The 11,875-nt window shown below is 48.6% G+C and overlaps 4 protein-coding genes across 4 annotated transcripts; 3 read left to right on the top strand and 1 right to left on the bottom strand.

Moving 5' to 3' along the window:
* Window positions 1–724: 724 nt before the first annotated feature.
* Aud_005772 (tRNA splicing endonuclease subunit SEN34) lies at window positions 725–1,657 on the top strand (the record flags this gene model as incomplete). The annotated part of the gene is made up of 1 exon (XM_043290690.1): window positions 725–1,657. The coding sequence occupies one exon, from the start codon at window positions 725–727 to the stop codon at window positions 1,655–1,657; it is 933 nt and encodes a 310-aa protein (XP_043146625.1).
* An 856-nt stretch (window positions 1,658–2,513) lies between these two features.
* Aud_005771 (RNase P/RNase MRP complex subunit) lies at window positions 2,514–3,293 on the bottom strand (the record flags this gene model as incomplete). The annotated part of the gene is made up of 2 exons (XM_043290689.1): window positions 2,514–2,707; window positions 2,777–3,293. 2 exons carry the CDS (start codon window positions 3,291–3,293, stop codon window positions 2,514–2,516), a joined length of 711 nt encoding a protein of 236 aa, XP_043146624.1.
* A 790-nt stretch (window positions 3,294–4,083) lies between these two features.
* Window positions 4,084–5,208, top strand: Aud_005770 (putative oxidoreductase, 2OG-Fe(II) oxygenase family; the record flags this gene model as incomplete). Its single annotated transcript, XM_043290688.1, has 2 exons — window positions 4,084–4,449; window positions 4,504–5,208. The coding sequence occupies 2 exons, from the start codon at window positions 4,084–4,086 to the stop codon at window positions 5,206–5,208; spliced, it is 1,071 nt and encodes a 356-aa protein (XP_043146623.1).
* Window positions 5,209–5,915: 707 nt separating this feature from the next.
* Aud_005769 (putative nucleosome remodeling complex ATPase subunit (Snf2h)) lies at window positions 5,916–9,080 on the top strand (the record flags this gene model as incomplete). Its single annotated transcript, XM_043290687.1, has 5 exons — window positions 5,916–6,394; window positions 6,448–6,978; window positions 7,042–7,522; window positions 7,572–8,627; window positions 8,676–9,080. The coding sequence occupies 5 exons, from the start codon at window positions 5,916–5,918 to the stop codon at window positions 9,078–9,080; spliced, it is 2,952 nt and encodes a 983-aa protein (XP_043146622.1).
* Between the last annotated feature and the right edge of the window lie 2,795 nt (window positions 9,081–11,875).

Genomic DNA, 11,875 nt, shown 5'->3' with positions numbered 1-11,875 from the left:
TGACAAGAAACAGCTGTGAAAGCAGTGCCTACCTAGAAATAGGAAGAAGGGCGCAAAGAAGACCAAGAAGAGCAGCATTAAGAAGCTCATCGTGGCAATGACTACTAGACCGTCGAAGATCAATGTAAAATCTGTCCGCTGGTAGTTACAGGAGATATATAAAGTTCTTGAACCGTGTATATGCACCATGTGAGATCAATCAGAATACGCAAGTAGCCAAAGTCTAAACTAGTAGTCTCGAGGTCTCCGGTCCGTTTGCGATGCCGAAACAGCATACCCAAATAGGATTAGCTTGGTTTCTCATAGGGTATATTTTTCTTCAGCAGCACCTCCACCCACTGACTTTGCTCTCTTACTTTCCTCACTCGCAATCTGCAGCTTCCGGTGACATCTATAGCTCTGGCTCTCGCAGGACGATATCCAGAGCAGGTCACTCTTTCTGCTACCGAAATTTCTCTGATGGTAAGTGAAACGTATTTTTTTTCTGGTTCTTCACCTACCCTCACATGATTATACAACTACTATAATCTGTCAATCCCCTGAAGCTCATTTATTATCTCAAAAAAAATCGAGCAAATGTGATTGAGAAATGTATTGAAAATGATTTGTCTACCCTTGGACTCTCTATACTCTGCTTATCCTCGTGAAGCTGGAGGCTAACATTGATACCGTTACAACAGTGATTGATTTCATTTAAGCAATTGAGCTATTGTTATCGTCAAGAATGGATACCCAACCTTCCCTCCCTATTCCGATCTCGTATATCTCGGGTAGTTACTATCTTTTCTCAATTGATGCTGTCACGTATTTGAGACGCGAACATCACATCTGTGGTGTCTTGATCGGTACCCTGCCACAAATCCCACAACAAAATGTTTTCCTGGGCTTGCCTCTAGAGCTGATGCCTGAAGAGGCCAGGCTTCTGGTGGAGAAAGGTGTAGCTTGCATTGTAGACGAGGTAAAACTCCAGAAGGATGGAATGAAATCTATCATGGAGGCCGACCGGCAGAGGTACCTGCAAGATATAGAAAACCAGGGTCTCCAAGCAATGCGCCTTCAAACTAGCCGAAAGGAGCTGAGAAGGGAGGAAGCGTTAAAGAATTTAGATGACAAGAAGGCAGCCAAGGCAAAGAGATCTGCTCCAAAACAGGTCTCCGCAGACGGCGCGCAAGACATGCCGGGCTCTGAGTTCTTCGCTGGTGACGATAAACAGGCGGATTCCACCCAGACCTCGCGACGAACCTCACTTGCAATCCAACCACAAAACGCCATGGGAATCACTCCAGCTACATCCGAGGAACTTCTACATCCTGATCTGCCTGCTAAGCAGCTTCTGCCAGTTCCGGAGGTGCCATCATCGTACCCCTTGTTTGCCCACCTACACTCGGAGGGCTATTATCTATCACCAGGTCTCCGATTCGGCTGCCAGTACCTTGCATATCCTGGCGACCCTCTGCGATTCCATTCTCACTTTTTGACCGTGTCCGCCGAATGGGACGAGGAGATTGATCTGATGGATATCATCGTCGGCGGGCGACTAGGAACTGGTGTCAAGAAGGGCTTCCTGATAGGAGGAGCTGAGAAAAAGGATGGAGACTCGATCAACGAAGCAGGCAGTAATGTGAGGACCTTCAGCATTGAATGGGCGGGAATGTGAAGATGGAATGTTGGTGCTTTTACTGCACCCCACGTCTCAACTCACATGGGCGAGCAGGCCAGCATATCGTGGGCCAGCGGCACGCTCATGCCACCCTCGTCCGGTGTCCTCTCCGTGATAGCGCTTCAGTTCTGGGTGTGAATCGACCTGGATTCTGTCACTTTGAAAAAGCAGGTCCGCCAGGCTGCGCTATTCGATGAAGATGGAAAGCTGCAATATCAGAGCCAGCACACCGTAACCGGGTCGAAATCACTAATGGGTAGCACGGATGTCAACCCAGAACAAGACAGACGGAGCTCCCACCAAGTATGCGCCTTGCGCACATTCCAGTCGTCCACTGAGTCCAAAAGAAAGATAAGATGAAGGTTGTTCAAATCTCAGAGATATTGTCGGTTGACGAGGGAATTTGAGAAATCGTGCGAGAGTTATGGATTGGTATGTATTGCTACTCAGATGGGCCCTGCGAACATCGCACTGGACCCACGATTCTGCGGAGATTGCATAGCATTGGAATAGAAGGGAAGTCTGCTCCTGGTGCGCCTCAAACAGTGTGTAGATGTACTGCAACAATAGGAGACGGGAAAACACAGAGACCTGTTGTCCAATTTTTCCAGGTCATAACAACTATGAGTGGAAATTCCCCGGGACGTGAGCTCTCGAGCCCTGATCACCCTCGCCATCTTTCGCAGCAGATGTCGGGACCAGGTGGACGGTTTAGGGACCGTCCCCGCAGACGACTGCTTGGTAGCGTATTCATTGTCTCCTTTCGCCGCCATCTGGCTGTCATGAGACCGGCTCATGGCTAGTGAAAGCTGCATCGTCAATTTTGATTGTGTGCTGTTGAAACTCGATACTACTAGAGGTATTCCACATTCCGCCATTTGAATTTCTTGTTGGCCCGATCGACTGGCCGATTCTCGAACTGGCTGCCGTGAAGCTCAAATGTAAGTTCCTTCTTGACCTTATCACCATCTGAGATAGCGGTGTCTTCATCATCTGCCGACGGTAAAGGAACAGAGAAGCGGAAGATGGTGTGTTCTTTGGGAATAGCTTCACGGCGCAAATTAGCTCGAGGTTCAGTTCTCCAGCCGCGTAATAGATCTGCGAAAGTGAACTCACTTTTCACCTCATCCTTCTCCGTGACAATCATAAAAGTGAACTTTGTGTCCCTAACCACGATTCCCTTCACACCTACCCGCCCAGAGCACCGACTCCGAACAACCTCAAGCTCAGCGCCATGAAAATCCGCAGTAACCAGCTTGCTCCCATGCGACTGTGGCGTAATAGGAACCTGTCGTACTCGTAGGTCTAGGATCTCTTGCATATAGTCAACCCATAATTTGTGAAGCTCCTTGAAAATGGAATATTTGCATTCCTCCTTGGGAAGATCGTAGAGGCCTGAGATGCGCTTTTCACGCGCGGAGAGGGGCTTCGGTTTCTGCTTGCGCAAGAAGTATTCCTTTTTGCGGATACGATGCAGGCGACGTCTTTCTCGGTTGTCCGCGGGTGTGGGGGAGGTCGGTCTGAGGTAGAGGGGTTTTTGTTTGATGCGCTCTGTGAAGAGCTGTTCTGCCGTGTCTGGTGAGTGGGCGCGCGCAAGAAGCTCGCGAGCGATGTGAGGCTTCGGTGCGGTCATTGTTCAGAATACAGCTCGTTCAGAACGACCGGACTTCGAGCTTAAAAATGTTGAATCAGGAATACGCGATGTGGTGAGAACGATGGAGAATTATTCCAACTCTCCATCTGGAAGACCTCATTATCACGTGATCTTATATACGTGTTGCTGATGGCGCTTTCTGCTTCACACGCAGCAGACCTTCCAACAGGACCTCGTTGATTCAGTCGGTCATTATTGGAATTACTGGGTCTTATGACAGAAGCATATAAACGCGGAATGCATGAATTTTGCCTAATGGCGGCATACATTACTATTCACATATTGCTCATCCACAACCATTCTCAGTGGACTCTGCGGATTCCGAAAGCTCAAGTCAAATCTCCCAAGGAAAGCTTTCTCGGACACTATGCGTGATGCATTGAAGTTTAATCTCACTACTGGAGGACCTTTGCTCCCATGTTTTCGATGCTAGTGCATGGGATGCCACAGCAGGAGATAAGACTGCACGCAACTCAAATGCCGAGTTCTATATTATCTTTCGGCTACGATGGTCAGACTAATCTTCCAGCTTCTAAAAGTCAGATCTCAAGCTAAATCACAATCTTAATAACGATTGTCTGTTTAGTCTGTGAGCTCCGCACTCTGTTGGCCCTCGGTTGCAACTCTCTTCCCCGCATGAGGGCCACAGGGCATTTGACTCGAATGCTGGTATAAAGAATGAAAGGGTGAGGTCGTTCTTCATTGGCATTCGCTCATCAGAGCTTAGTTCAAGCATCAACAACTATTCTTGTTTTGTAACAACTTCAACATGGGTTTCTATACGAACGATTTCCCGGGGTTGCCACCTTTCCCAAGTGACATACCAACCGCTCCCCTACTGCGTGTATCTCTCCAGAAGCTGCTTGCGCGGGACGCGAACGAGGTCCAGAGGCTGATGCAAGCATGTGAAGATATAGGGTTTTTCTACCTCGACCTGGAAGGCTCCGAAGAGGGCCGGGGCATCCTCAACGATGCAGACAAGCTGTTCCAAACAGGCGAGAACCTGTTAAGTCTCAGTCTGGAGGAGAAACTACAATATGACTTTAGCAACCAGAACTCCTACCACGGCTATAAAGCGCAGGGAGCAGCGGTCGTTGATCGTCTAGGGAATCTTGACCGGAATGAATTCTACAATGTCCGTCCTCAGAAGTCCCAATGCATATGAACATCAGCTCACAAGTCGACCCAGGTCTCGAAGAATGACATCCTAGGCATCACACCACAGCTCCCAGCCCCCGCAATCCTCCATCAAGCTCGTCCAACCCTCGAATCATTCATCCGCACCTCCCACTCAATCGTCACACTGATCCTCTCCCTCCTAAACGACAGCCTAGGCCTCCCGCCCTCAACTCTACCAAACCTCCACCGTCTCAAAGCCCTCAGCGGCGACCAAGTCCGCTTCATCAAAGCGCCATCCCAGCCCGCTGATGACAGACGCACCGCACTAGGCGAACACACCGACTTCGGCAGCATCACGATCCTCTTCAACCGGCTCGGCGGCCTGCAGGTTCTCCCGCCCGGGGCAGACGCGCAATGGGTCTACGTGCGGCCTCTCCCGGGACACGCGATCGTCAACCTGGGAGACGCAATGGTCAAGTTCACGAATGGGCTGTTCCGCTCGAACATCCACCGCGTGGCGGCGCCGCCGGGTCAGCAGGCTGATTGGACCCGGTATAGCCTTGTCTACTTTTCGCGGCCGGAGGATGATGTAGTCCTCAAGCGGTTGGAAGGGTCGGATCGGATTCCTGAGCTGAGAGAAGGGGATGTTGAGGAAGAAATCAACAGCAAGGATTGGATCATCCGTCGCGCGTTGGGGAAGAGGGCCGATTTGGGGGAATTTGACTTTGAGAAGTCAGCAGGGACGGAGCAATTGAGTCGGAGGATTAAGGTGTAATGGCGTTCTTTATGTGAATTTATGAGAATGGACTGGATATTTAGTGATAGTTACGAGACATGAAAATGTGTTCTATGTGCTTTCCAACCCTTCACATATCACTGAAAAAGATACATGGATGACTTCATCTACAAGCATACTAACGTTCATGGTCCTAGGATCATTCCATGTGAAGCATACACAATTTCTGCGCACACAAAACCGGTCGTGAACATACCATGCAATAGTGCTAAAGCATCTTGGCCTCTCAGCTTTGAATGAAAATCATGCAACCCAGACTTCATTTTGGACAACACACATTAAAGACAGCCTAAAAGCTCTCACACACCTTGATGGTTACAGACCTGGCACGTTCACTAAGAAATGCAAAGCTTCTATTTCAGAACACTTCCCCCGCAGAACACTACCCCAGAGTTTCATACTCTTGATTCACTAGTCAGCCGAAGCCAGATTTACAAGTGAGGCATGCCCTAAGAACGGTGGTTCTTTTTTCTCCTGGAGAGTAACACTCAGTATGGCTATTGCTCACATTCGTTTCAGAAAATCTCAAACGGTGAAGCATAATTCTTTCTATACTCCTTACCATTTAGAAGCCCTCTGCCAGTTCTCCCCCCTCATGGCTATCCTCAGTTTCTCAACCTACTCACACACAAAAGCCGGTCAACTACATTTGATCTCCCTCCTAGCATACGAAGATGCAATTCAACATGGGCAATGACGTCTCGAGAGTGCCATATACCAGTCAAAGCTCAGAGTCGGTGTCTTTGTCTTCCGCATTGAGCACACCTCGATCATGGAGTATCTCGCCGCCGACATCTCCCAACTGTTCCGAAGTGTCGGAAATCATTGGTGAAAATGGCGCCGATGAGACTCGATGTACCTCTGACACTGCAATCCATACTTCGTCAGACCGAGAGGGTCTTGAAAAGACAGAGCGACAGGGCCGTTCGCGAGTCTTCGGCGCCCCCTGGTCAGCAGAACCCCAGCTTAACAAATGCGCATCCAGTAGAACACAGGACATTCTTCAGGACATCCGAATGAGGCGAATCACATTTCTGCTCTTTCACATGGACATCATACGTCCTCTCCTTGGCGGCGCAAAGCCGTTTGAAAAGCTGACCAACAGAAACATTTCCGCACCTGTTAAGATACTCGAATATGAAAGTCTTAGTGCTCAGCCCAGAGGGTAAGTTGACTATATCAGCTCCCGTCTTCGTGTTCCGGCTAACTTTCGAACAGTCTCAGAGCAGAGTTAAAGCCGTACCAACTTGAGGGCCTGTCCTTCTTGGTATACCTCTGCCGCAACGGCGTCGGTGGTATTCTTGCCGACGAGATGGGTTTAGGCAAGACGCTTCAGACCTTGAGCCTCTTTCAACATTTGAAAGAACGGGATGGTGGATTTCCAAATCGCAATGCGCCCTTTCTCGTCGTGTGTCCCCTAAGTATCCTAGAAACGTGGTTAACAGAGATCGAGAAGTGGACCCCCGATCTTCGAGCTGTGAAATACCATGGCACATTCGAGCAACGAGACGCTGTGAAGAGAATGATATCTGCCCAGAAAAAGCCAAGTATTTTCAAAAGTTCGACGGACATTGTGGACATTGTGCTCACAACGTACGAGACTTTGATCTCAGAAATCAACTGGTTCTCCCGGGTCTTCGTTTGGCGAGGCGTCGTCCTTGACGAGGGCCACAGGATTAAGAACAGTCGTTCGAAGAGAGCGCTGGTCCTTAATCGCATCAAAGCAGAAATGAAGCTCGTGCTCTCCGGGTAAGTTGCAGCCCTTTCAATACACTGAATGCTGCTGATCTGATCGTCTGACCGCGTTCACAGTACCCCAATACAAAACGACTTCAGTGAACTGTGGTCGATTTTCCATTGGCTTTACCCTGAGATCTTTGTGCCAGCCACTGAGAAGCACTTCCAGGAGGCCTTCTCCCTTAGCGACGGAAAATTCGACCCTGCATTTCTCGAATGTGTCAAAAATTTCCTAAGGCTGATGATGATCCGAAGAACCAAGGATTCGCCTGGAGTTGGATTGGATATTCCGACCAAAACAGAAACCGTCCTTTCGGTGCCTTTATCTCCTGCACAGCGTTCATTGTATTTGAGAATCCTTACAGGTGCAGAAATCTTGCAGTTTCACTTGGATGCATCTACCTCGCACATGCAATCAGATGGCCCCTTGTCTGAACAACAAGCAGTCGAAAAATCTTGTTCTAAGGCAGTCAAATCAATGTCGGAGGGTTCTGCAAAGACGCCTGGGCCTGGAAAGTACCGAATCACTGGAAATATTCTCATGGAGCTGAGAAAAGTCAGTCCGCGAGTCCCCCTTCCATTTGCGCATTACTGATATTGGGCAGTGCTCCATTCATCCTTATCTTTTTGCAGACGCGATTCCCAACCCGTATGAACTGGGAGAACATCTTATAGATCAATCCGGCAAATTCTTAGTCCTGAAGAAGCTCGTTCAAAATTACGTGGCGGCCGGGACAAAAGTCATTGTTTTTTCAAACTTTGACCAAGCTCTCAACCTATGCGAGGATCTGCTCATGATGCTGCAAGGCAGCAACCGAGCCTTCGAATACGCACGGCTCGATGGAAGAACCACCGGGCCATGGCGAAAGGTCATGGTGCACCTTTTCCAGAACGATCCGAGATACAAGGTTTTCCTGATTTCGATTAGAGCGGGCGGGGAAGGATTAAATCTGACCAGCTCATCTGTGATTGTGTTCTTGGATGAGGATTGGAACCCTCAAGTGATGCGACAGGCCGAAGCACGAGTGCATCGAATTGGACAAACCCGGCCGGTCGTGATTTATAAGCTCCGTTCCACAGGCACAGTCGAAGAGCAGATGAGCCGTCGGCTAATCAAGAAAGCCTACATCGCAGACAGAGTGACCGACAGCGTACACACTCATTGCCCCGGGAATGAAAACCTTGATGTGCTCAAGTCTGAAGAGGTGAGAGTGTCTCAGAACTCGACGGATTCATTTGGCTTGCCTTCGCCCGCTTTCGTGGATCAGGCTTTCTTGTCTCACAGACAAATTGATACAGACGAAATGGCCCAGTGGGACATGAACACTATTCTGAACAAGTGTTCAAGTACCCAAAGAGACGGAGGGCTCTCCGGGTGTCTCACCGTTGAGCAAGAACAACTCTGGCTTGAGAAGGCCGACAGAGTCAGGACAGACCTCTTCAATGGGGTGACAATTGATACAAGCGGACGTCATCATACAGTGTATGCTGAAGAAGAGGGCAGCAATCTGCTCCGCTCTAATCGTCGCATTGGTAAGGAGAGGACGGTCATGATCGACGGCTATGCAGTGAGCAAGGAAAGCCTGAGTCCCTCAGTGGAAAATCTGGCGTCCACTAGCGGGGAGTGTGCCTCAACCACGAACACCTTTACCCATCAATTAGTAAGTAGAGATCCGATTCGAGTGACATCGCATGCTAATAGATCTCAGACGTGCTTCCTATGTCATCAGTTCAATGCGGAGGACTGTGACAAATGCCCTCGTGCTTTTCACACTGCTTGCCTTGAGAGCGTGATCGAAGAAGAACATCCGAGTTCGGGAACTTCAATTTGCCCTCATCATTATTGCTGGAAATGCCACAAGAATGCATCGGAAGCCGGACGCCTCTTGTTTTGCTGCAGGCGATGCGTGAGGGCATTTTGCGACGAATGCTTCTACTGGGACACCACCACCTTTGTTGGAGCCAACCCCGCGTATGAGGCTCTAGGGTACTTTTCCAAAAATGCGTTCTTTATAGACTGTCTTATTTGCAAGTGCCACGAAAAACGCAAGCATGCATCTGAAACTGAAGGCTACTCGGGAAAGCGAAGGAAGGTAGTAGGAGGGGAGAGTTGACGCAGCGGACTTTTGCTTTCCGGGGAAGCGTTGGAAGATTAGCGCGTCATACAAAACTTTTCTGAGATCATCCAGCCTTCGAATGAAGAAGGTAACAACGACGGCGCTCAGTGTTCAGAACATGGTGTTGATACCCAAACTACCTACCTTACCATGAAGGAATGGTACTTGTGTTTGCTTGCTGCAAGCATCGTAAGAATACCACTGTTACCGTCTGGATTTCTCGCGACCAACTCCACTTTCATACATTTACTTGACTCGAAACAAATGTATGCTAATGTCCATTAATTAGCGTTCTGCTTGTACGGTGTACTCCGTAGTGGCAAGAGTAATCCCAGCAACCAGGGTAATTGCATTGAACAAGGTTCATCAACCTACCAAATAACTCTCCGGCCCAAAGTGAAGTCTCCGAATCTTCTGGTCATAGGCTGAGCAACAGGCTGTGCTTTGCCACATGAAGATTCTTTCCTTCCAGAAAAGGGTTGGTGCAGAAATAGTCGTCAAGCTACTAAGACCACTAGCATGTTAGACCGGCAGTAGTGCGTGAACACCGAAACGCTGCATTTAGCGGATTCGATCCTATTTGTTCCCACTGTGCTGGGATGCAACAGGCGGAAGGTTGAGAGAAGAAGGGCGAATGAGGACAGATATGATGCTGGATGAGGGGTAAGCGGTTACCCCTCTGCTGTGAATGGCAGTTGAAGGATGTGCAGTAATGTGGCTGGGTTATGCTCTAAGTATTCCTTTGTCTGAATGGATAACCAGACAGTACGCTCTCTATCCAGAGAGCATTTGACCATATTTTGTGGCAATGTTGGAGGTCTCCTGTAAAGAGAGGATTAGTACTTTATGCCCATTGTTCCGACCACCAGCATCGACCTCATGACATAAAATCAGCACCGACTACATGACACCAGCTCTCCACCGTGCAAGTCTCCAATAATAAAGGAATGTCTGGAAAGACTATCCGCAGGCGTGGGTCGCCCGACAGTATCGGCAGTCTCTTCGATCATAAACCATGGTCAGAGCCCTGACAATTCCCTGACATTCCTCCAGAACAGGATAGATGGTAAAACACGGCCAGCATACTGTGTTGTTCCGAACTATGGGTGGGATATGTTTTTGCTAATGAAGGTGGAGCGCTCTTATGATGCTTGCCTGTAGATGTTGCATTGTTACTTTCAGGCAAGTGAGGATCCAAAAAGGTGCGAACCGTTTCTCATGTGGCGCCACAGAATATATAGCAGAGGGAATGCCACAGTTCAAGTTGTATGGATATGAAGATGGGGGAAACGCATATTGATGAAAAAGTGCGTAAAACTTACACCTGTCCAGTTCAGAGCAATACAATAGCTGGGACCTATCATCATCCACTGCTGGCCTCGCCTGCGGTACATAACGTAGAATCACAGATGTGGCTCTGGCTTGTATCTCTGGTAAGGCTCTCTGTACTGAAACAGAATTCTGGTACACCTGAGCGGGGCAAGCGGACCGAGCCGCCAGGGTGGATAAAGAACAAATACAGCCATGGTACAGATAAAGTCAAAGTTGTAATTATCAACTCAGTACTACGGAATTTGAGCTAAGTTCTTTTTTTCATGTATCAAGCTTACTTAATAGTAATGGCAGAGGATGGAATATCTATAGTCAGTTTGATCAAATCAGCATGTTCCTCGTCTGGTCTGAGTCTCTAGGTTCAGTTATATTATACGATGCTAGCTTGTTCCACTTGAAGCACGCTTCCAAAATAAAGATATGGGATATTTGCTCAAGCATGTCCAAGGACTCTATATGGTCCTCATGTAACAACGGCTCGCAAGCTAAAGCCACACCTCCAGCCAAAGAGGAGCTCAGTCCACAAGGAGTAAGCTTACAGCTCTTGCGAAACATATCTAGACTGAGACGTTAGCACCGAGAAAAACTTGACCGCTTGACGTCAAGAAATAAGGGGCAGGACGCAGATATAAACGCCTATTAAAATAAATCAGGTTTTGACCAGAGGTCCGAGCTTGGACGCTCGAACGCTGGCTTTGCCTGACTTGCTGTTGCTTCCCTGAATCCAGGGATCTGATCTGTTCAATGTGAGCTATCACATCTTCTAAACTTTAGCCGGACTAGTTTCAACGGGTTTGGAGCTTATCTCAGAAAATGTGAGGCATAGAACGCAGGGCTATGAGATTGACGTGTCAGATTAGCCAACTCGCGAGGATCATGCTCATCTATGATCTCAGATTCAGCAGATCTGGGCAGCTCGCATAAGCACACATGGGCAAATGCCGGCGTTGTGACAGATAACAAAGGGATTTGATAGAGGTAGCTACCACTACCACAGTCGACCCATATCCAGCGATCATTCGAAAGGGGTCCGATTATGCTACCTTACAATCGCAGCCTCGGTTCCAACGTCCCCTACTTGAGAGCTCGAAAGTCAAAATGCCCAAAAATGAGGATCGGACTGGCTGTCTGGAAACTCCTCCATTTCCGTCCTTCAACTAGTTTCTTGGCAGGTAAATCACTCCCTAGCGTTGGGACTTGACTCTTACGGCAAGGATTGACTCAATGGCAGCAGGATTTCCACGATAGACAATGCTATTGATGAGGAACACGCACGTCGGTTCTATGGCAGGTCAATTGGTTGGAAAGGTGCGGTCCTGGTTACGTATATGCAATTCTGGAATGAGCTTAATGGTCCAGACCGTAGTAGGTAGGAAACATTCCCAAGATACCTCACCGTTCATAATACAGTCCATACGGAGTACTCCAAGAAAAATTACTCCGTACAACATCCAATAATA

The sequence above is a fragment of the Aspergillus udagawae genome, assembly GCF_001078395.1.
Source record: "Aspergillus udagawae IFM 46973 DNA, scaffold_4, whole genome shotgun sequence".
In the NCBI taxonomy this organism is placed as follows: Eukaryota; Fungi; Ascomycota; class Eurotiomycetes; order Eurotiales; family Aspergillaceae; genus Aspergillus; species Aspergillus udagawae.
This window is presented reverse-complemented; position numbering and strand designations above follow the sequence as displayed.